General features: G+C 48.1%; 1 protein-coding gene across 2 annotated transcripts in view; it reads right to left on the bottom strand.

Moving 5' to 3' along the window:
• Positions 1 to 1,188: 1,188 nt before the first annotated feature.
• Positions 1,189 to 25,163, bottom strand: part of UBAC2 (UBA domain containing 2) — a 170,476-nt gene continuing 146,501 nt past the window's right edge. For both annotated transcript variants that reach the window (XM_070800431.1, XM_019971668.2), the window contains 2 exons: positions 17,085 to 17,207; positions 1,189 to 2,373 (listed from right to left, as the gene is read on the bottom strand). In XM_070800431.1, the coding sequence (XP_070656532.1) occupies positions 2,266 to 2,373; positions 17,085 to 17,207 (231 nt within the window). In that variant the 3' untranslated portion in view covers positions 1,189 to 2,265. The remainder of the gene's footprint in view (positions 2,374 to 17,084; positions 17,208 to 25,163) is intronic.

The raw sequence follows: 25,163 nt of genomic DNA, 5'->3' as shown, positions 1-25,163 counted from the left end.
TATTCAGCGAGCCTGCTGACTGAGAAGATGGCAGACCAATGTTTCAAAATAACCATCCTGTTGGGGTCTGGATGCCAGGTTCTTTTATGAATCAGAGATCCGGGTGGCAGGGGGAAGGGAAGGGAGGTGAGGAAACAAAATAAAAAGGCCATTTAATCTCCAAGATATCTCCTAGAATGGTAAGCCTCAGGCAGGGGGATGTATTAATTTCTTCCTTCCTCCCAGGTAGACAGGGTCCTGAACAAAGGCAGTTTAACAGTCAGGCAGAGGGGCAGGATTCTCTGAGGCAGGCCAGTATATATAGGATTATAGCAACGGAAAGCAAGTTGAAGAAACACCTCTAACACGGAATCAGAATTGACTTCTCCCTGCAACAAAGCCAGGACAAACCTGAATGGTCACGCCACCCTCACGGACTTCAGTTCTGGAAAAGGACTGAAGCAAAGGGTGGCTGGGGCTCCTTTCAGCTGGCCAAGGCTCTCTCATTGAGGAGGGAATCCTGACAAGAAAGCAAACAGCTTGGGGGTGGTGAATCCTTTTTAAAATTTAGGCCTCACCTTGGGATCCTGTCAGTGGGCTCTCAGCTCCCTATCCTCTGGGAGAGAGATGGTGGAAAGTCTTGAGTGAGAATTTTGCCTCTGGTTTGGTTTTACTTTACTAGGCGCTGCCTGGAAGGGAGGAAGAACTCAGGAGATGGTGTGTTTTTGGACACGGTTGCTCCTTTCCTGTGACATGTTTGCACTGGAAGCCCAGAGGGTGGGTTTAGATTTGCTGTGGAGGTGACACACGAATCTGCCCTCTTAGGCCCTCTGGTCAAGCTCTGTCAGTGACCGTGGTCGAGGACATCCCTGCACTGTTGACTGTCCCTACGATCTGAGACATGGACACTCAGATCAAGTTGTGGCCTCTCCTTGGGACCAGCTAGGCTCCCAGAGTCACCTCAGCCCCCATTCTGAGCAGCCTGATGGCCCTGGCAAGCCTCAGGATGGGGTCTCACAGGGGCCAGTCCTAATTTACAGGCACCAAAGAGCTCCTCTCACTTCAAATAAGGACCCATATCTTCTCCAGAAAGATGAACAGTCTGGTTAAAAAAAAAAAAAAAAATTGGCTGGTAAAGAATAGCACAGCCTAGAACAAAGTTTTATTTAGGTTAACTCTAACAACAACAACAAAAAACAACACCAAAAAGCAAAACACATTGAAAACTTTATTGTTAAGTACCACGCATGTCTAAATTTGCATCAGTGTGAAACACTTCTGCTGGCTTTGCAGAACACAATAGCTGCAAGTTTCTTTAAATCTTAACAGTCGTCTGCTTTAGGTCTTTCCAGGCTCGTCTGCTCCGGCCTCCCCCTCCTCCCCGTGGTGGGGTCAGTCTACTCTGCCCCGACGCTGAAATCGGGTCACCCCTGGGCCAGTGGGAATCTGCTTCTAGAGGGGCTGGCCCTGCAGCTAGGGTGGCCTGTACTCCTCGAGGAAGCCCTCTCTTCTTGTTGTTTTCTCTTTGCCCCATTTTTACGCCCAGCCCGAGTGGCTAACTGGGGATATTCTAAGCAAAATTCACCCCAGTGAAGTTGCATGGAGTCTTCCAGAACTGCAGGCTGGTATCTGATAATTCCTGTTTTTTTTTTTTTTTTAATGGAAGTGGGGAGTAGCTGGGACAAATCTCCTGGACTGAAGCTGGGTAGAACGGGCAGAGGGGGGTTTAAGTTCCCTCTCCCTCCCTCGTTGGCGGGCCTGGCCAGCTCTGCAGGTAGGAACTACTCGCTCCGGGGAGTGAGGACCCTGAACAGCCACTGGAGTTTGAAAGCAAATTTGACGGGGGGGAAAAAAAAGCAATGAAAAAAAGTCCATAAATAAAATCTGACAGGTGCTGTCTGAATAACAGCCCCCTTTCTGGCACGAATGATCTGATATAATGTAGGAAGATACGTTACAGTAGAAAGAATATTACAGCAGCAGTAATTTCCCATCTGTAGCGCTATTCCCCTGCTTCCTGAAATCTGCAATTTGAGTGCATTTTAAACACATCAGGAATGAGTGATGATTCTCCAGACCAAGGGAAATACTCCATAAAAAAATAAAGATAGAAAAGGCATGCTATTTTAATGGCAAACTTATTTTGGATACTTAATGGTAACTGATCTTGGAATTAAGGGAGGGAGCAGCAGGAACCCCCTGTGCCCAGGAGGACAGCACAGCGTCCTGGGCTGAGCGGGGGGCGGGGGCAGCGCTCGCCAGTCCCTGTGTCGTCGGCCAGGACCCTCAGTGCTGCAGCAGGAAGTGGGTGGCCACGTTAAGGTCATTATTGGAAGCTCTCAGGGCTTCCAACGCGTCGCCCCTGGAAAATCCCATCTCCATGAGCCGGGCGACCTGAAAACAGAAACAAAACCAGAAGTCTGATGAGGAGGCTGACCGCATTGCCACCGATCCACCAGCCCCACGATGTTCCTCATGCGAGTTTTAATGCTCCTCGTGAGCTTTTCAGGTTAAAAAAAAAAAAAAATCACCCTTTCATTTCAGTGTGAAAGCTGATGTTTATGAAACGACAACGGACCCGTTTTCAGGTGCTCACTATATACGGTCCACAGACTGTATTTTCTCACTGAATCCTCACTTTCAGGACAAGGATGGGGGCTCCCGAGGGTCAGTGACCTGCCAGGACGAGCAGAGGGTGGCTGCGCTGTGGGCCCTGGCCTTGGGGGGTGGGGGATGGCAGGTCGTACCAGCAGCCCCGGGCACAGGCCTTCAGGGTCAAATCGGATTCCTGAAGAATAACTTATCCTAGCTGCATTTCCCCGGGCAGGTGAACAGGTTCTTAACTGGGGATTTATTCCTGATGCTGGTGGACTCTGACGGTACACACTCCTTGGAGCTCCTGGCATGGCTCAGGCAGAGCACGGCCTTGGGGTGCCTGCCCCACAGCCTCTCCCAGGAGGTGCAACGCCCCCGGAGTCCCCACCAGCAGAAGGGAGGAAGTCCAGGCACAACCTCGCGGAGGAGGCAGCTAGAGCCATGGAGGATCGGGAGGAGGAGGAGGAGGCAGCTAGAGCCATGGAGGATCGGGAGGAGGAGGAGGAGGCAGCTAGAGCCATGGAGGATCGGGAGGAGGAGGCTTGCATTTTTTTCAAACACAAATCCTGAAGCTGTGAATGCAGAGGTTTCCTGTGTTTTTACATACAGGCGGTCTCCAAGGTTGAAATGGCAGGGTTATTGGTTTATTCCTTGTGACCTGTTTTCCCACATGAAAATGTATTACAAAAACATCTAGGACCCTGGACTAGCCGCAGGGGTCTTTTTATTTTTTTTTAACTTATTTGGAAATAAACTACATTTGCAATAACATATATTGAAAAGTGATACTCTTCCAAATGTTGAGATTTTCAACAAGGTTTAAGTTGACAAGGGACTGGGGACTTAGTCACCACTTCTAACCTCCTTTGGACTGAACACGATGCCCAGGGGGCACACAGGGGTCAGAGCTCTGCCGCCTCTCCTTCCCCTGCGGAGGAGGGTGTGGGCGGGGTGAGTGGGGAGGGTGGGGCGAGTTGGGAAGGAGGTGCAGAGCTGAGTGGGCCAGAACCATTGAGATCCCAGGTTCCTGGGCCCTCAGGGAATCTTCTGTTGTTGTTCAGTCACTAAGCTGTGACCCCATGGGCTGCATGCAGCACATCTGGTTTCTCTGTCCTCCACTCTCTCCTAGAGTTTGCTCAAACTCATGTCCATCGAGTCAGTGATGCCTCCAACCATCTCATCCTCTGCCATCCCCTTCTTTTGCCTTCAATTTTTCCCGGCATTAGGGTCTTTTCCAATGAAGTCAGCTCTTCACATCAGGTGGCCAAAGTATTGGAGCTTCAGCATCAGTCCTTCCAATGAATACTCAGGGTTGATTTCCTTTAGGATTGTCTGGTTGGATTTCCTTGCTGTCCAAGGGACTCTCAAAAGTCTTCTCCAGCACCATAATTCAAAAGCATCAATTCTTCAGCACTCAGCCTTCTTTACGGCCCAACTCTCATATCCGAACAGGAATACTGGAAAAACCGTAACTTTGACTAGATGGACCTTGTCGGCAAAGTGACGTCTCTGCTTTTTAATACAGTCTAGTTTTGTCATAGCTTTCCTTCCAAGGAGCAAGCACCTCTCATGGCTGTAGTCACCGTCAACAGTGATTTTGGACCCAAGAAAATAAAATCTGTCACTGCTTCCACTTTTTCCCCTTCTGTTTGCCATGAAATGATGGGGCCGGCTACCATGATCTTAGTTTTTGAATGCTGAGTTTTAAGCCAGCTTTCACACTCTCCTCTTTCACCCTCATCAAGAGGCTCGGGAAGAGGTTAACCCAGATGGGAGGAAACGAGGCACACTTTTCAGAAGCTGGGGCTCCAGCCGGTGTTTTTCAAACTGAGGCTGGGACCCCTCATCAGTGGGTTAAGACCAAGATTAAAAACAAAGCGCATGGTGAGGGTCTTCCCTCCAAGGAAACCTCATTCTGGTTCCCCGCCTCCACACACGCCCCCAAAGGGTCGACCTTGGGGAGAAGGCCAGTGGCCCATTTCCAGCTCAACCTTCGGGTTGAGGCACTGATGGCTGGTGTGGGCAGAGGCAGGGGGCTCTGCTTCCATCTCCCCTCAGGTAGGAACAGCCGTTTCTGGAGTTTCAGGAACACTCCACCACTCGCTGGCTGGGACAGAAGGCTCTTCCTCAAGGGAGCCGATCTGAGTCTCACTACTTGTCACCCGTGGGGCTTCCAAGGCCTTTATCTGCTTTTGAAGCCACAGGAAATGCCCCGTTTCCTTCTCTGCGTGAGGCCTCCAGTGTCCTCCTCTCTCGCTCCTGGTCCCTCCGGCTGTGTGGCTCCGTGTCTCCCACCTGGTTAACTCGTCTTTGTCCCAATGGTCTCAGGGCCCCATGGCCTTTCCTGAATCCCCCAGCTGAGGACGAACCCAGAGTGGGTGCCTTGTGGTCCTGCCAACCTCTGTCCTGTGCTCCTCCCGGCTGGGACCGGGCAGGTGGCTCCTCCTTATCCTGATCAGGGCCTGGTGGCCTTTGCCAACCCCGCGTCTCAGGGCCCAGCACTGTCCGGCCTGTCCCTGCCCCCCAGCGCTTGCCTGTTTGTACTGCTGCAGGATATGGTGCTGCTGGCATGGTGTGCCCAGGGCAGAGTGCGCCTTCCTGTGATTCCCAGCCTTGGCACAGTGGGCGTGCACGTGTGTGCGTGCACACATGCCCTGAGTGTGTAATGACAGCATTCTGGGGCGGTGAATGATGCTGGGCCTGCGATAAATTGGGCGAAATGTGCTCAAGCTAGGCCCCTGGGCTCTGGGTGAGTTTAACCCACTCGTCCAGGTTTAGGACTGGGCGCTGTCAAACTTCTGATCACTGTCTAGTAACCGAAACTGCCCTCAGCTTAAATTCTGTCCTTGACGGTGTTAGTCAGCTCCCTCAAACGGGTATCATCCCCATCTGATTAGCAAATGAACAAGCCACTCAAGGTAAACGCCAAGCAGACAAGATCAGAGGCGAGCCCAGAACTCACCAGAGCCCGCCCCTTTCTACCTAGGAGGCTTAGTCAACAGTCTTTTTGCATTTTCACCAGTTTCAGACTCAGTGTTATTATCTGTCACGATGTCATCAACATCCCTCTCAAGGGGACGAGAGGCGCACGTGTCTTGGTGGCATCCTGTGTCAACAGGAGCTGTGTGGGGCCTTCAGACCACAAGGCCCTTTTCTTCCACGAGTGTCTGCTCCATCATCTATCTCAGGCTCCTGCCAGACGTGACATGTCCGTTCTCAGGATCCACACTTTTCCCTTTTCCTTGGGGGGCCTTTCACACTGAGTGTCACTTGGGGAGAAGGGCCACAGGACATGTGCTGGACACGTGGTCAACAGGGCGCAGCCACCTCGCCGGTCCAGGCAGGCCTATCGGGCTGTCTCCACTCCTGGATCAACATAACCTTTCACGATGCTTATTCCCGTGACTTCCGGTTAAGGACCACGATCTTTAGTGGAGTGAACGTGGCCCAGTGAGGAGGTGGGCAGCTCCCTCTCTGCCATGTCCCTTACCCGTGGACACACACCACGGGGCCGACGATTTGGCCGATTTCAACGATGGGGAACAAATCGCGTGGCAAACACCACATTTGCTGTCACCCCTAGGACTTAAGGCCTGGCTGCTTCTTCGCACCCAGCGACAGGAACAAATTCATCTGTTCGGCAAATCACGATTCATAACCTGGAGCTGGTGACACGAGAGCCTCGCCTGGCGCTGGCACTGGGCGGGGGCGCTGGCCGCAGCTTCCATCTGCTGGAGTTTCCTGTCCAGCGACTCTGAATCTGGTTTGGAATCAAGGAGATGCTGAGCACAGGTCGCCCCCGACACAGAGCAGAGCATGCGTGGCACTGGGGCCAGAGGGAAAGCGGCTGGGGTCTGGGATGCGCCGGGCTGCGTCCGAGATGGAGAAGTCCTGGTAAGGAGAGACCCGTTCTGGGCATGCCAGGCTGCCTCTGAGGTCGTTCTCTCCCAGACACCATCGACCACATGTGCCATCACTGGTTTTGACAGCCGAGCTGGGTTTTTCGCAGGTCTCCGTGGCTCTGTGCAGGCCGCGCTGGCCGGCCATCACGAGCTGGGTTTTTCGCAGGTCTCCGCGGCTCTGTGCAGGCTGCGGCTGGCTGGCCATCACAGCCCCTTGCCTAAAGCTGGCTCTGGGGTCTTTTGGATTTCTTGGGGGGTGAGGAGACGAGTGTGATTAGAGAATCTGCACTGCTGAATGACCTGGTACTCTGACCAGAGGAGAAAGCTCAGAAAGCAGAAATTGGGTTAGCAGTATTTAAAAACTGAACAACACAAGGAAAGGGCACTTGTGGGTTTCCTTTAGTTTCCCAAACTACAAACACCTACAGAAAAATGAAACGGCAAGCTCGGGGTGGGTACGAGGAAAATATTAGAGGACCAGAAGGAGGATACTGAGGGGTTCCCACAGGGTCCCCATCACCCCATAGTGGACAGTGCCGGCTGGGGCGCCCATGGCCACACAGGAGCCCGGGTGTCCTGCTGCTGCCCATCCTCAGGGGCCGAGGGCTCAGCAGACGGCGCAGCCCTGGGGTGGACGCTGAGAACCATCGTCATGGTCCTGCTTGTTAACCAGCGCCTGACTTGCACAGACCTCGAGGGTTTCACAACCGTCCGGGTGTGAAGGCCGACTTAGCCTGTGACGCAGGGACTCCCGTGATCGGCGGTGGCGAGAGAAGGCCGAGGCCACACAGGCCTGTGGTCGGGTGAGTGAGACTCGGGCAGGACTCTCTAGAGGCTCACGATTCCTCAAAGTAAAACCACAGGGGAGCCGGCAGCTGTGAGAGAGGCATCCCAGCCCCAGGGGTTGGGAGGCGGGGACCCTGCCAGGTGGCAGAGGGGCTCCACGGAGTCACCGAGTGACCCCAGGCCAGGAACTAGGGTGCCGGGCTCCCAGCTCCTCACCGCTTTGGGGTAAGAGAGACGGGTGTGAAAGGCCTGGGACAGTGGCCGGCAGCTGGCAGGTGCTCAGGAGCATCTCCTCCTGTGATCATCCTGTGCTACCGAGAAGCCACCGGGCCAGGTGTGATCCCTCCCTCGGGGCCTCTGAGGTGACAGAACTGCCCTTGGGTTTTGTTTTCAGCACTCACTTTAACTGCTTCCACTTTGCTAGTTTTATATCCTTTGTTGGTCAAAGAACTGGCGTGTCTTTCATGAGATCAAAGGCAGGCTCGTTTTCAGAGGTGCCATGGCGAGCTCGGAGTGGCTGGAGGGGAGCGGAAGGGCCACCCCCTGAACCCTGAGTCACTGCCATCCAGAGAAAGGCTCAGGTTCTGAGATTCCACCCCAGGTCCACAGCTGAGCACCCGCCCCCCACACACACACCTCCCACCAAGGCTGAGTATGGCCACACTGAACAGCGAAGCAAGTGACACATGTCACCTGTTTCTAGTGGTTGCTGCTGCTGCTGCTGCTGTCACTTCAGTCATGTCCGACTCTGTGCGACCCCACAGACTGCAGCCCACCAGGCTCCCCCTTCCCTGGGATTCTCCAGGCAAGAAGACTGGAGCGGGTTGCCATTTCCTTCTCCAATGCATGAAAGTGAAAAGTGGAGTGCCTCAGTCGTGTCCGATTCTCCGCGACCCCATGGACTGTAGCCTACCAGGCTCCTATGTCCATGGGATTTTCCAGGCAAGAGTACTGGAGTGGGTTGCCATTTCCTTCTCTAGTGTTTAAACCTTATAGATAAGCATTGGCCTAACAAAACTAAGATGGTCAGCCCAAGTGAAATTGGACAGAGTTGAGAGCACGTGAGTCAGTGCGGGGCTGGTGGGGCCGCGGCGGTCCCGAAAACCCAGGACAGGAACTTCCTAAAACACATCTCCTCCAATGCTCCTTTTCTGTTTCAGAGCCCAGTGAGTCCTTTCTTCCTTCTGCCTGCCCATTGATTGCGGGAAAGTTTCCATCTAAAAATTCTTGCCATGAAATATCAGAGTAGAGTTCCCCTTAGTTTCTGGTCTAAAAACCTGAATGATCCTTGCCTCTAATGTCTTTTGGAAACCGGGTAGAGCTGGGTCAATATCCAGAGACGACGCTACGATTTTCCTCGTCACTTATTCACAAAAAACTCAGGTGACTCAAATGTAGTGTCTCCGGGGCCTGTTTCTGGTGACTGAAAATGCGACTTCCCAGCATTATGATCAGAGGAATTGGACGGGGAGCAGAAGCGGGCACTGAAATTGCAGCTCAGAGGGAAACGTGAGTGCAGGGGCCCCGCGGTGACCTCCGGCTCCAGCAGCTGCTCCTGGTCAGGGCCCCACGAGGCCAGCCTGGGGGACGGGAGGGGTCCCGTCACCGCCATCCACACGTGTGCTGTAAAGGAGGACATGGTGGAACATACTTCCCAAGGAGAGACCCCAGCAAGCGAGAAAAGAAACTGAAGAGAGAGGAGATAAACCTGGGCCAGTGTTCCTTTCCTTTCCCTTTTCTTTTTTAAATCCTCTGTGGTTGGGACAATAACTACCTCAAGGTTATTCTTACTCAAGGAAAGGCATCAAAACCCACCTTAACATTCTACTTGCAGTTCAACTACGCTCTGACCCAAGTGAAGCAGCACGCTCATTCCAATGACATCTACAGCAATTCCTCTCAGTCTGAAACACTCTTCTGCTTGTTTTGAGTAAGACTGTGGTTTTAACTTCCCTTTAGCTAAGGGTGTCAAAAACAAATGGTTTTGGGGTTCTTACTTCCCAAATTCTGACTCTTGCAAAAAGTCATGCCCACCTGAAAGGTGGTCCCAGCCCTCCCCCCAGGCTGCCCTTGGTGGCTGGCCACGTCCCAGGCCACATGCACACCCTGCCAGGAGGGGTGGCCCCCTCTTGGGCTTGTCAAGGCAAGCTCAGGGCCAGACCCCTGTGGGTTAGAGCTGCCCTTGCCCCCTGTCAGCTGGCCCCCGCACCCCCTCCTTGGAGCTGCTGAACCCCTGTGGTCACACAGCTGGCTGAGTGGCCGGGTTCTCCTCTGTGCCTGCCCAATGCAGGCAGCTCAGCGGCCCCTCATCTTTGCACTTTCCTGTGTGCTTTGGGGTTTGGTCCTGAGAAGACCCTCACTACTGGCTGCGGGGGCTCCTCTGCTTACATCTTTCAGCATTCAGTAGACTCAGATCAGATCAGTCGCTCAGTCGTGTCCGACTCTTTGCGACCCCATGAATTGCAGCACGCCAGGCCTCCCTGTCCATCACCAACTCCCAGAGTTCACTGAGACTCACGTCCATTGAGTCAGCGATGCCATCCAGCCATCTCATCCTCTGTCGTCCCCTTCTCCTCCTGCCCTTAATCCCTCCCAGCATCAGAGTCTTTTCCAATGAGTCAACTCTTCGCATGAGGTGGCCAAAGTACTGGAGTTTCAGCTTTAGTATCAGCACCCCTCAAATTGGCTGATTATTTGATTGCTTCCCAGTAATTCACTCTAACAAATCATGTGTTCTAACACTAGTATTAGAGATCAGAGATGGAAAGGGCTGACGGAGGACCACCCTCTAACACATTTTTAAGTGAAAACAAGAGTTCTTTTGAAGGAGAAGCCCTCCAACCACACCTTCACATTCAGGCCTCTAATCCCCTCCACCGGGGCATCTGCGGCCTCAGGTTCCATGTTAGGAGAGAACATGGAAGAGAAGGTGCCAGCCCCCGTGCAGTTCACCATCTGCCAGGGAGCCAGATGGCATGGGTGTCTCTAGATCAACACTCAGCTCACTGCGGGTTCAGACACTCAGGGCAGGAGCACTACGTGAGGGGCTGTTTTCATAATGAGCTCTGTGGAGTTTAGCTGGGCTTTTCGGAGGCAGTGGTAAGGATCCCAGAGATGAGGAAAGACTTCCTGAGATTGAGATCCTCTCACACTGAAGAGATTTGGCTCCTTATTCACTGAGACTGAGTGTCTGTGTGATATCTCTCTCTACCGGGGCCAATGGGTATTTCAGAGGATATGAATGGAACCCACACAACTCCATTCCAGTCTCACCTATTATAAACATGCTAAGTACTACCGTATCTCGTCTGGCAAGAGTCTCATAAGCACTGGGGCTGCACTATGTTCCCCAGGCAGGGATGGAAGAAATTACATATGTGGTTATGATCATAATAAGCCCCTTCCTCCATGTCTAATCCATCCTCCGAGGAAACCCAACAATGTGATTCCTTGTTTAAAATCCTGCTTGGTTTCCTAATGCCTAAAGTCCATATAGTCAAAGCTATGGTTTTTCCAGTACTTGTTTATGGATGTGAGAGTTAGACCATAAAGAAGGCTGAGCGCCGAAGAAGTGATGCTTCCAAATTATGGTGCTGGAGAAGACTCCTGAGAGTCCCGTGGAGAGCAAGGAGATCAAACCAATCAATCCTAGAGAAAATCAACCCTGAATATTCATTGGAAGGACTGATGCTGAAACTGAAGCTCCAATACTTTGGCCACCTATTGCAAAGAACTGACTCACTGGAAAAGACTCTGATGGTGGGCAAGATTGAAGAGAGGAGGAGAAGGGGATGACAGAGCATGAGATGGTTGGATGGCATCACTGACTCAATGGACATGAGTTTGAGCAAGCTCTGGGAGTTGGTGATGGACGGGAAAGCCTGGCGTGCTGCAGTCCATGGGTTGCAAAGAGTTGGACACGACTGAGTGACTGAAGAACAGCCTAGAAGCAGAGGTCCGTGCCCCGCTGAGGGCGTTGGGATGCCTTCCTGTTTATTCCCTACCTGGGGCCCCTGCCCCACCTGTCAAGTCCCACTCCAACTTCACCCACCTGTGCTCCCCAAATCTGATGTGCTTTTCACCAGGCTGCCTCTTTATAGACAGCATTGCCCACCACGCCCCCACCACACACACACACACACACACACACACACACACACACACACACTGGCATTCCTTCAGCAGCATCGGGAGACTTGGATGCAGCTGACCAGAGCTGTCCCTCTGCCAGGGCCCCTGCACCAGGCTCTGCACCAAGCGAGGGCAGGAATCGTTGCCTCACTTATCTCTGTATTTTAAGAACCCAGCCCAGGGTTAGAGCAGGCAGAGCAGACAGCTGATAACTGCTGGCTGACTAGAAGGAAGGAAATAAATGGATGGAAGAGAGGAAGTCAATATTTGTCAAGTCCACGTTTATTTTACTTTCGTTAAGTCCCAGCACTGACTCCATGAGTCTAAATGCCCCGTCTGACTTCATCTGTGCGTCCCATTAAGCATGAAGCCAAGAGTCCCTTTCTAAGCTTGGGGAGGGCTCAAGAGAGGCAAACTTGGGAAGTATGTCCCCCTTTTCATTAGGAAAGAAAAAGATCAATAATGATAAAATTTCATTATTTGTTAATTTTGAGTTTGGGGGTAATATAAAAAATCCTTGGTTAAGAAGAAAAAAAAATCTAAAAGCAAGAGAAGTGCGATAATGAATAGATTTATTTTAAGATAGTAAGGTTTGGGGTGACATCTGGAATGCGTGAACTGACAAAGGTGCTGGCTGAAAGACAGTAGGGGTGGGCTGTGAAGGACTGAGAATCCAGAAACTTCACAGCAGAAGTAGAAAAGCTGGCAAATGTTTCTACAGTCCTACGTCAGACTAGTATTAGACTTAATGAGGGATGCACATTCTTTCTCAGACTAGTCTTCGTTTTCATAATAGAGGGACTATATTTCCTATCTTAAATATCTCTCACTGAAATTCCTAAAGTTTTTGTTCACATCAGAAAAAAAATCATTTCCCTTTTTCTTGGTTTAGAAAAATTACTTTTTCTTAATGCATTAAAATCACATGACTCTGATATTTAAATAAAGAAAATTGTTGTCATTGTTCAGCTGCTAAGCTGTGTCAGACTCTTTGTGACACCATGGGCTGCATGCAGCCCACCAGGATACACTGTCCTTCGCTATAAATAAAGAAAATACAGCACATCCAATTGAAAAATTAAGCATAAAAAGGTTTTGTTAAATCCAACTATCTTAATGTTACTAACAAATAATATTTATATAGTGTCTCAATTCAGTTCAGTTCAGTTCAATCACTCAGTCATGTCTGACTCTTTGCGACCCCATGAATCACAGCACGCAAGGCTTCCCTGTCCAACACCAACTCCTGGAGTTTACCCAAACTCATGTCCATTGAGTTGGTGATGCCATCCAACCATCTCATCCTCTGTTGTCCTCTTCTCCTCCTGCCCTCAATCTTTTCCAGCATCAGGGTCTTTTCCAATGAGTCAGTTCTTTGCATCAGCTGGCCAAAGTACTGGAGTTTCAGCTTCAGTATCAGTCTAATGAACACTCAACACTGATCTCCCTTAGGATGGACTGGTTGGATCTCCTTATAGTCCAAGGGATTCTCGAGAGTCTTCTCCAACACCACAGTTCAAATGCATCAATTCTTCTGTGCTTAGCTTTCTTTACAGTCTAACTCTCATATCCATACATGACTACTGGAAAAACCACAGCCTTGACTAGACGGACTTTGGTGACAAAGTAATGTCTCTGCTTTTTAATATGCTGTCTAGGTTGGTCATAACTTTCCTGCCAGGGAGTAAGCGTCTTTTAATTTCATGGCTGCAATCACCATCTGCAGTGATTTTGGAGCCCCCCCAAATAAAGTCAACCACTGTTTCCCCATCTATTTCCCATGAAGTGATGGGGCCAGATGCCATGATCTTCTTTTTCTGAATGTTGAGCTTTAAGCCAACTTTTTCACTCTCCTCTTTCATTTTCACCACGAGGCTCTTTAGTTCTTCTTCACTTTCTGCCATAAGGGTGGTCTCATCTGCATATCTGAGGTAATTGATATTTCTCCCGACAATCTTGATTCCAGCTTGTGCTTCTTCCAGCCCAGCGTTTCTCATGATGTACTCTGCATAGAAGTTAAATAAGCAGGGTGACGATATACAGCCTTGACGTACTCCTTTTCCTATTTGGAACCAGTCTGTTGTTCCATGTCCAGTTCTAACTGTTGCTTCCTGACCTGCATACAGGTTTCTCAAGAGACAGGTCAGATGGTTTGGTATTCCCATATCTTTCAGAATTTCCCAAAGTTTGTTGTGATTCACACAGTCAAAGGCTTTGGCATAGTCAATAAAGCAGAAATAGATGTTTTTCTGGAACTCTCTTGCTTTTTCGATGATCCAGCAGATGTTGGCAATTTGATCTCTGGTTCCTCTGCCTTTTCTAAAACCAGCTTGAACATCTGGAAGTTCACGGTTCACATACTGCTGAAGCCTGGTTTGGAGAATTTTGAGCATTACTTTACTAGTGTGTGAGATGAGTGTAATTGTGTGGTAGTCTTTGGCATTGCTTTTCTTTGAGACTGGAATGAAAACTGACCTTTTCCAGTCCTGTGGCCACTGCTGAGTTTTCCAAATTTGCTGACATATTGAGTGCAGTACTTTCACAGCATCATCTTTTAGGATATGAACTAGCTCAACTGGAATTCCATCACCTCCACTAGCTTTGTTTGTAGTGATGCTTCCTAAGGCCCACTTGACTTCACATTCCAAGATGTCTGGCTCTAGGTGAGTGATCACAGCATTGTGATTATCTGGGTTGTGAAGATCTTTTTTATACAGTTCTTCTGTGTATTCTTGCCACCTCTTCTTAGTATCTTCTGCTTCTGTTAGGTCCATACCATTTCTGTCCTTTATGGAGCCCATCTTTGCATGAAATGTTCCCTTGGTATCTCTTATTTTCTTGAAGAGATCTCTAGTCTTTCCCTTTCTATTGTTTTCCTCTATTTCTTTGCAATGATCACTGAGGAAGGCTTTTGTATCTCTCCTTGGTATTCTTTGGAACTCTGCATTCAAATGGGTATATTTTTCCTTTTCTCCTTTGCTTTTGGCTTCTCTTCTTTTCACAGCTATCTGTAAGGCCTCCTCAGACAGCCATTTTGCTTTTTTGCATTTCTTTTTCTTGAGGATGGTCTTGCTCCCTGTCTCCTGTACAATGTCACGAACCTCCGTCCATAGTTCATCAGGCACTCTGTCTATCAGATCTAGTGCCTTAAATCTATTTCTCACTTCCACTGTATAATCATAAGGGATTTGATTTAGGTCATACCTGAATGGTCTAGTGATTTTCCCTACTTTCTTCAATTTAAGTCTGAATTTGGCAATAAGGAGTTCATGATCTGAGCCACAGTCAGCTCCTGGTCTTGTTTTTACTGACTGTATAGAGCTTTTCCACCTTTGGCTACAAAGTATACAATCAATCTGATTTTGGTGTTGACCATCTGGTGATGTCCATGTGTAGAGTCGTCTCTTGTGTTGTTGGAAGAAGGTGTTTGCTATGACCAGTGTGTTCTCTTGGCAGAACTCTCTTAGCTAGCCTCCAGTTAACCCAGAGATCATATGGAAGGTACACTTGTAAATGTTACTCTAAGTGTCTCGAGACAAGGGCAGCATCTTTCCTCTCTTTTACAGTCTCTCGAGCACCTACCACAAAAACTACTGAGCATCTACATAAATAATGCCGGAGGAGGGGGACTCTGTCTTAACGTGGGACCGTCTTTAAGAGTATTTAAGGATACTCAAGAAAGAAAAGACAAAATTCGGAAAAAAAATCAACGAATAAGGAAGTTTATGTTAAAAACAACCTCTCATGTATTTACATCTTTTCATAACAGAGTCAAGAAGAAGCAAATGGTATTTTAAACTGATAGCAACAACATGTTAACCTCACTCTTGTCATTCTGGGAGGATCAAGGACAATGATTCATTAAAAAAAACAACAATGCTAAGACTTCAATTACACACATTCACCTTGTTATCACTTTTTGACACTTTTTTTCCCCCAAATGTCAAAACTAAGAACTATTTACCCTTTAAATACTTTCTATCGTTAACGGCTACTCTTTGAGGGATGTGAGCTGGGTTCTATCAAGGAGACAGTAATATAACAGAACTTTATTTCCCTTCACCTGAATTTGAGAGTACTGGTTTATTTTTCAATCAGTTATCTTAAATATTTCACAAACGCCAAGTTGCTTGGCTTTAGTTTCTAATCATGGAGCTACCATTTTTCAGGTAATTCGTCAATGGAGGCAGAAGAGAACTATGGCTCCTTAATGCATCTCTCAACCCTAACGAGTAGCTCAAAGGATGAGTCTGAGCTGAGAAGTTAAGGGCGAGGGGCTAGGTCAACTTGTCAGGCACATTCAGCTGGTTTCTTTCACTTGTTGTGGCCTCACCCAGAGGGACCCGTGGAGGTTCTGCCCAAGAGCCCCTCTTGAGTTCCAGAAAAAGCCAGGATATGGACAGTTTTGCCACAGATGCTGAGGGTCTTGGGTCGGACTGGTGTTTGCTGGCTCTGGTACCAGGGGCGGAGGAGGGCATGGTGCGACCTGCTATGAAATGTTGACCTTGGTCTGCTTTCTTGAGAAAAAAGCGATGTTCACAGAATGAAATTTAAAAGGGTTGTTACTGAAATGCTCTAAACTGACTTTTACAGATTTTCAAAAACTTCCCAGTTGAAGAAATCACAAACATCAAGGAAAATTTCAAGAAGAGCACTAAGAACCTGATCACTCTTCCACCCAGATTCACCAATTATTACTTTGCTGCAGTTGCTTTCTGTCCATATGCACACACACACATGCTCTACACACACACACACACTCTCTCTCCCACTTATTTTCCCTGAGCCACCTGAGATGGAGCCGCATATATCCTGCCCCTATTTCCTTGTCTGCTCTAATCTACAATGCAGGCATGCTAAGCCGCTTCAGTGGGCGACTCTTCAGTGTCCGACTCTGTGCGACCCCATGGACTGTAACCCTCCAGGTGCCTCTGTCCCTGGGATTCTCCAGGCATTTCCTTCTCGGGGGATCTGCCCGACCCAGGGAGTGTATCCAAGCCTCTTACGTCTCTTGCACTGGCAGGTGGGTTCTCTACCACTAGCAGCACCTGGGAAGCCCACACACAGAACATCATTTCAGAACTGCTGTGCTCGTTCCCATGAGGAGTGAACTGCTGTGCTCGTTCCCATGAGGAGTTGAGATTTGTTTGCAGTTCTTTTTTTCTGTTTTTTTTTTTTTTTTAGGCAGAGGACATATGTTCACAAGTAACTGAAATTAATTTTCCCCCTTTCTTATATCATTCCCTTAAGATACAGTTGGACATTTACTCTAGTTGCCTTTTAGTTTTATGGCTGTCCCCAGTGTTGATTTGCTTTTTGAACCTGTAAAACATTTACTTGATTCCTGAAGTTAAAACCATACAGACAGAGAAGCTCCCAGACCTTCCGCTTCCTTCTCTCCCAGCCCTTGCAGTTAACCAGGTTCAGTAGTTGTGTGCATATGCAATGTCATACACTTAAAAATAAGCAATCCCAATGCAATTTTCTTTGAAATTATATCCTCCTCAAAGTCATAAGACCAAGATAAGCCAATGACAGGGCCCAAATGTCTAAAACAGGTATAGCAGGCAGTTTACCTGGTATCAAGATCTCTATTTATCACTATACACTTGAATTCTTTCAAGTCCTGTTCAGCAGAACTGCCGGGGGTGTGAAGCCCAGGTTTAGGGCAAGTGCTGGGTGTTAGGTTACCTGCTCCTCCGGAACCTCCAGAGGGGGGGACGCTGGTTGCTCAGCTTGCCGACCATCTTGATAGTTTACATTTCTTCGCTGACGCAGAGGAGGGAAAAGACGGTCCCAGTTGATCATTCCTCCCTAGAAAGAGATCATCGCACAGAGATCAGACATGAAAGTGAGGAAGCCTCGTAACGCTCGGCAGAGGCTTCTCTGGTGATGCAGTCACAGCTGCAGACTGGAGGTAAGATGTCAGATGGATGTGCTGCACGCAAGCGGAAAGGGCCCTGCAGCCCTTCCATCAACAGGCTGCAATGGGCAGCCTGCAGGAGATGCGCAGAGAAAAACGGAGTGGGTGGGTGCTGCCAAAGGGATTCGTGCCCTCTGGCTGTGGAGGGTGGCAGAAGACACAGGCAGTCACTCCTAACCTCAGCCCCACGGTGTCCCCACTGACGCCATCCCAACTCCGCTGGGCTCTGGAGAAGCCGCGAGGAGGCTAACTCGGGGCGCGCAACCAGAGACCTGGCGCTTCCTTCAGCAGCTCTTTAAAATGCTGCTCCTCCCTCTTCTTGTTCTTTTTTAAAATTTAAGTAAATTCCGAGCAAGGTCAGCAGAGAGAGAGAGAGACTGCAGGTGGAGATAAACCCCAGGTTGGGGGACAGGCCTGAGAATGTAAAGGTAAATCCTCCACAGAGGAACAAGCGGTTCAGGCCTGTCCTCCGTGTGGCTTTCTGGATAACTTAACGTTGATGGCGAGGTCACTTCTTGCCTTTTCTATGTCATCAGTGAACAAAAGCCACAATGGGAAGAAAAAAAAGTATGCACCTCATGCTGCTTTTTAAAAATGGATGTTTTTTTACCCATATGCCAACTTTTTAATTGATCAACTTCAATCTGTTTCTAGATGTCTTCTGGTCCTGGAAGATTTAGAGACTAAGAAAACCTAAAATTTTTCCTACTATAAATACTTGTGGATAAAATTTTAAAATATTTCAAAAGCAGAGCTGAACACAAAGTGGAGACAGAGGCCTGAGGGCAACAGAAACAAGCTCTGGAAACCAGCACGGTAAAGAAGCAGGGACAGGTGTGAGGGCGGGCACACTGCTAACTCAGACCCACCTGGGCACTGGCACCTATCTGGGTTCAGGAGTGGAGGCCTCGGGTCTGAAAGAGGCTACGACTGTATGCAACAATGTGGTGAAATCGCTCAACATAATACTGAGTAAAACAAACACAAAAGTGTATCTGTATGACTCCCTTTATGTGCTGACTTTTCTGTATGTTATACTTTAATAAAGTATTACAAGAAGAAACAGAAAACTTGACAAGACCTTTAGCCATTAATGTCACTGAAATAATACTTAAGGATAAGTCCACGAAAATTTTAAGGACCCGCTGTCTTATACAAATTGTTCTAGAGAAGAGAAAAGGAAAAGAGCTCTCCATCTAATTTTCTAAGGCTATGTAATGCTGTTTCCAAAATCAGAGAAGGCTATCATAAAACAACCCATTTTTAATTTATGGACAGGTACAATAATCCTAAATAAAATATCAACAAACTCAGTCCAACAATGTTAAAAAAATTACCATCTTATCCAATAAGATATATTAAATTAGGATTTATCTCAGAAATCTTAGAAAATATAGTAATGTAATTCATACATTAACAAATTAAAAGAGAAAAACCAAATGCTCACTCAACAGATATAAAAATAATTTGATAAAACTTGATGAAGAGACAAGAATGCCTATTACCACCTCTTGTATTCAACACAAGTCACTGCATCATGAAGACAGACCAACCAATTGTGAAAGAAAATGCAGCAGGATGGAAGGGAAGAAACAACCAGTCATTCACACAGGATGACCATCTTACCTAGACCATGAGGACTCACAAGACAGAATATAAGACACAAAAATATCAGTAACACCCCTTGCCTGCCATCACTGAGAAAATGTAACTGCAAAAAATTCCTATTTACAAAGAATAATAGAAACTATTTAGGTACTTAGGAGGGCTTCCCTGGTGACTCAGATGCTAAGAGTCTGTCTGCCTGCAACACAAGAGACGTGGGTTTGATCTCTGCATCGGGAAGATCCCCTGGAGAAGGAAATGGCAACCCACTTCAGTATTCTTGTCTGGGAAATCCCATGGACAGAGGAATCTGGTGGTCCACGGGGTCGCAAAGAGTCAGACACGACTGAGCAACTAATAGCTCTCATACTCACTCATAGGTCCTTATGCATTAAATCTAACAGAAGATCTGCAAGTCTCTATGAAAAATGGTAAGCTTGATTGAAGGGTATCAGTGGAAAGACAGCCCATTCCTGCCCAAGAAGGCTCAAAACTGACATCTTTCCACACTCTGCCAATTCTAGAGTGCAGCAGAGATGGTGGGCTGACTCAATAGCCACACTCTTAAAATAAGATTTCTTTTGGTGACACAGTTACTACAACACATTCTCAGCGTCCCCTGCGTGGACTCAGCTGGGCCAATGGTACGCAAGCAGGAAGGGCACGCGGGACCCCCAGAGGGGGCCTTCGAGGGAGGGATGCAACCCTCCTTCGTGCTTCCTCCTCCTTCCTGGCCCCGTGCTGAGGACAGGGCAGCAGCAAGAGAAGAGGAGACTGGGGGTGGCAGCTGCTCCCGACGGTTCGGGGCTGTCAACGTCTGGTTTGTTTTACACGAGACAGACTCACACCTTGCTTAGGTTTCTGTGATTTCACGCTGCTGTCACACGCAGCTAAAGCTGTGTGTGTGTGTGTGTTTTGGTGGAATGAGACAGCCTGAAATTAAGGGTCAAAACTAGACCTGAATACTTTCAAGAAGTATAAAGGAGGACTTTTATCTACCAGTTATTAGGACTTACTGTCAGACGACAAGAATAAAGTAGGATGGCCTGAGCACGTGATAGGTGAGCAGTGCAAAGAAACAGGCTGAGAAATCAGAAGTAAACATGGACACTTAGCACATGATGGAGGGCCCTGGGAGTCAGCAGGAAAGACACCATTTAGTGAACAGTACTGGGACAAATGGTAAAAGACATGGAAAAAGACAGAATTAGACCTCATGCCATGTACAAAATAAGCTTATTTTAAAATAAACCCCATAGATTAAAGATTTAAATCTGGAAAGCTAAGCTGTTAATAAACATTTTAGAAGAAATAAGAGATATTCTTTATGTTGCTGGGATGGGAAAGGATTTCTAAAACCAAAATATGAAGCATAAATCACAAAAAAAGGGTCGCTAACAATTACAACAAATACGAATTTTGTGTGATTAAAAACAACAGAGCTAGAAGACAAAGTATAGATTAAGAGAAGACATGTGTAACATATAACTGACAAAATAGTATCCAGAATATGTAAAGAATCAATGAGAAAAAATAAATAACACAACAGAAAAGTGGAGAATGCATGTGAAAAAACAATTTACAGAAGAGGAAACCCTGAATCAATAAACAAAAGATGTTCAACCTCACTAGCATGGGAAATGCAAATTAAAATGGCACTAAGTCATTTTATAACCGTAAAGTGAAAGTGAAGTCGCTCAATCGTGTCCAACTCTTTGCGACCTCATGGACTGTAGCCCACCAGGCTCCTCTGTCCATGGGATTCTCCAGGCAAGAATACTGGAGTGGGTTGCCATTTCCTTCTGCAAGGGATCTTCCCGACCCAGGGATCAAGCCCAGGTCTCCCGCATTGCAGGCAGGCGCTTTACCCTCTGCGCCACCAGGGAAGCCTAAAGTGAAAGTCGCTCAGTCGGTCTTTGTGACCCCACAGACTATACAGTCCATGGATTCTCCAGGCCAGAACACTGGAGTGGATTGCCTTTCCCTTCTCCAAGGGATCTTCCCCACCCAGGCATCAAACCCAGGTGTCCCACACTGCAGGCAAATTCTTTACCAGCTGAGCCACAAGGGAAGCCCTTATAACCGTAAGACTGGCAAAAATAAAATGTCTAACAATACCAAGGATGGGGGTGTTGATGAGAGTTTACATTGGCACAAGCATTTCAGAGAACAATGTGTCAAGATCTAGTAAAACTGAGGATGTTCTATAGTCTGGCAATTTTATCTCCAGGCAGCTGTGAGGCGTCAAGGGGCATTTAGAAGGATATTCTCTCAAGTACCGATTATAATATTAAGTAAGAAAGCATAAAAAAATTCAACTGTCCCTAAGTAGGGAAATAAACTAGTGAGTGGTTCCATTATATAAAAGACTATTACATGTGCGGCTAGAATAAATGAACTAGATCTAATGGATACATCTCAAAAATACAATGTTGAATGAACAAAGAAAGCTACATAAGAATATGTGTATATAAAACTATTTATATAAATTTAAAAATATCTAGAATAATTCTATGTAACCTATTTTATGGATATATATGTATGTGTGTACACACACACACATGTGGTGATTCTGCCCCCACCCCCCAGGGAATATTTGGGAGTAGATGTCTGGAGGCATTTTTGGTTGTCTTAGGGGGTGGGGAGGAGTCTGGGGAGAGGGTGGTGGGTGCTGTTGGTTTTTAGGAAGTAGAGGCCACAGCTGCTACTGCTGCTGCTGCTAAGTCGCTTCAGTCCCGTCTGACTCTGTGCGACCCCATAGACGGCAGCCCAACAGGCTCCCCCGTCCCTGGGATTCTCTAGGCAAGAACACTGGAGTGGGGTGCCATTGCCTTCTCCGACAGCTGCTACTAAGCACCCTCTAATGCACAGGACAGACTCCACAACAAAGGACGGCCTGGACCGAAAGGCCCACAGTGTCCTGGCTGGGAAGCCCTGATATACACACAGGTGGTGAAGATACAAATACACGTAGGCAGTGGACACTGTAAAAGGCATCAGACACACAATACACCTGCTTCAGGACAGGACAGTGGGAAGGGGGATGAGCCTTTGGGTGAATCTGTAACATTTTATTCTTCAAAGGGAGTGAGAGTGAAAGAATAAGCAAAGCAAAACAAAAAACCAACAACAAAAAACAAAACTAAACCCCAAGCTGTGATAGAAAAAAGTGCTTAAAAAGCAGAAAGTTACAGGAGCTCTAGGTTCTGGGGTGTTTTGACACCGGCCCGCCTTTTCTGTAGGTTCAACATGAGCCTCTGCAAACAGGAAACACTTCCTTCACTTTGTCTTCTTCAAAAGCAATAACCACATACTCAAAAGAGGAAGGAGGAAACAGCTTGCATTTTGAAGAGCCATTTTATGTTATTAGTTGGTAAGGAGATTTTCAAATGAAGTCAAAGTTCTTCTGAAAACAAGCAAACAACTGATTTTCCAACTGAGAGCAGCAAACGATTGTTCATGTTGTATCATGTGGAAGTTACATGGACTAGAACTCTATCTCTAAAGGTCCTGGCTGGTTTCAGAGGGGACTGCCAGGAAGGCCATGTCTACACCGAGAAGCCGGGTCAGAAGAGCCCCCCAGGGGTCCTGGGGGCACTTGCGGCTTCCACAGGAGACACGAGCAAGGTGCATGGTCTGGTCCTTGCTGCCACGGAGCTCCTGATCTCCCCGGGGAAAGGAAGACACCCAGAAAGGGAAAAGTCAGAACCAGGCAAGGAGGTCCAGGAAGGAAGCCACGAGGCATCAAAGGGCACAGCCAAAGCTCGGGGTGAAACTTCAAAGAGGGTGGGGGCTTTTAGCCGAGTTTTAAAGGTTGAGTGTGGTTTCAACCATGGAGGGGTTAGCCAGGCATTCTGTCAGGCTGTTCAAAGACAGTGGACTGAGAATGCATTTATTCCTACTTCAAAGGCCAAAACAATGTTCTGCAATAATGATGGAGGGACAAAAGAGTACAGGAGGCTGAGTGACTGAGAGCAGTCTCTAGAGCCAGAATATCGGGTTCAAATCCCAGCTCTGCAATTATCACATGACCTTAGTGAAAGTGGAACTGAAGTCGCTCGGCTGTGTCTGACTCTTGGTGACCCCATGGACTGTAGCTGCCAGGCTCCTCCGTCCATGGGATTTTCCAGGCAAGAGTACTGGAGTGGGGTGCCCTTTCCTTCTCCAGGGGATCTTCCCAACCCAGGGACTGAACCCGAGTCTCCGGCATTGTAGGCAGATGCCCTACCATCTGAACCACAAGGGAAGTTCACATAACCTGAGGCTTTAGTTAAAAAACAAAACAAAACAAAAACTTCTTTGAACTTCAGTTTTCTCATCTGTAATATGCAAACAATAACTGCACTCACCTCATAAGGATATGAGAAATAATGAGTTTGTATATGTAAAGCATTTAAAACAGAGCCTGAAAAATGTCTAAAAGCATATTATGTATATATTTAGCTATTATTACTGTCTGATACTTGTATGGTTATTTCTCATCTTCCCAACTCAACTACAAGACCCTGGAGAGCTGCACTGGGGGTGAGATTTGCATCTAAGCCCCCAGGTGGCGGCACGACTCCCAGCTAGGTGCAGCCCGAAGCTGGTTCCCCAGCAAAGGGCAAGATGGAGGTTACAGAGCGGTATAAATGAATGTGATGGTTTAGAACAGTGAAGTCTTTCCAAAAGCATCCTTATTGTATTTTAAAAGGTTGGTCACTGGGGGCTGGGAAAGCATCCTTTATTCTCTGTCTTGGTGATCTGAAAGCCTTTAACAGATGCTAGGTTCTGAACTGTGAAGCAGGTGGGGCCCTCTCCACGGTGGCTGCCTGTGGACAGTGTCAGGAAGATGCTGGGGTGGGTTATGGGTTCATCAGGACATAGGGACAGGACTGCTCAGTGACACTGAGAGGCAGCACCTATACAGGAACCATCCACCCTGCTGTGGCCCATGGCTGTCGAGTGGCCTCCACGTCGCGGCACACACAGAGGGCTGTACGGATGTGACACATGGGACAGAGGAAGCCCTCACACCTGGCCCGGCAGCTTCGGGCCCTCCCCGCCGCCCTGTGCGCTGAAGGGATCGCTACCTCAGCCCACCTGTGACCGGGACCCAGGGTTTGGGAAGTCCTGCCGCAGACTCTAAGGAAACACTGCACGTTTAATGCAAGCAGCTTACCGTGGTGTTCAGACACAGGGAAGACCAGAGTGCTTCAGGTGGCTCAGTTACAGTAAAATCAGCGAAAGCAGAGTGCCTGCTTAAGCACCGGTAAGAACCTGAGCCATGAAGCTGGAAAGAGAGCTCAGACGACGTCCCCGCCTTCCAGAAACTCCCAGTCTGGTATTCTATCTATTAAATTGCTTTTCCCTCTTCGTCCAGGTTACCCGGAACACCCTCTGCTTGGTCAGTGGTGCCTCCTTCGCTCTACACACCCTCCCGGGACACTGGACCCCCCTGCCCCCATGCCCCTCTGGCTTCTGGAGAATCACACTTTCTTGGTCTTTTGAGCCTCTGGTCACTCCCTGAGTGCCCCTGAGACCTGCTGCCTCTGGTCTGTGTCCTTAACACGCTGGCTGGTGTCCCTAAGGTCCTGTTAGGATCATTCCTCCTCTGTCTCCACGTCTGTCCCCAGGGCTTTAGTTTCCACGTGTCTGGTGGAGACTCCTACCCCGCCCCCCCCCATCCAGGTGCTGCCCCCTGGAGCCACACAGCCAGCTTTCCTGACATGTCCCCTCAGAGGCTCCAGAGACATGTAAGATGGAGCGTGTCCCAAACAAAACTTGTCATCAGTCCCGTATCTCTTCCTGTGTCCCCACTCCTGGGGAATGACACGGATGTCCATCCACAGCACAAGCCAGCTTACCAGCTCTGCGAACTGTTAAGTCCTGAGTCCTTCAGAATCTGTCTGTTTCTCTGAACTCTGACTCCCACTGTCCCATTTTAGATCACCGTCAAGGGTGATTTTCTGAGAGACAAATCTCATCATGCCATCTCTCCACTTAAAAACCCTTCAGTGTTTCCCACTGCCTTTCTATCAGTCTTAAAATACGTTTTTCTTCATTGATAGCAATCACAAACCCACTACTTGCTAACATACTTTTATGAAAAAAATTTTTTTCTGAAAAAAGATTATTAATTACTAAGAAGAACATCATTATTTTCTATTTTTGGAAATCTCTTTTATGTCTGGCTTAATGGAAGATAGCTGGATTCTCGCATCTCTGTCTGAAGTCAACTCTGCTACAAGCTACTCTGGCTT

This window comes from Bos indicus, chromosome 12, assembly GCF_029378745.1.
Source record: "Bos indicus isolate NIAB-ARS_2022 breed Sahiwal x Tharparkar chromosome 12, NIAB-ARS_B.indTharparkar_mat_pri_1.0, whole genome shotgun sequence".
Lineage (NCBI taxonomy): Eukaryota > Metazoa > Chordata > Mammalia > Artiodactyla > Bovidae > Bos > Bos indicus.
Note: the sequence above shows the minus strand (reverse complement) of the source record. Positions and strands in the feature narration are given on the sequence as shown.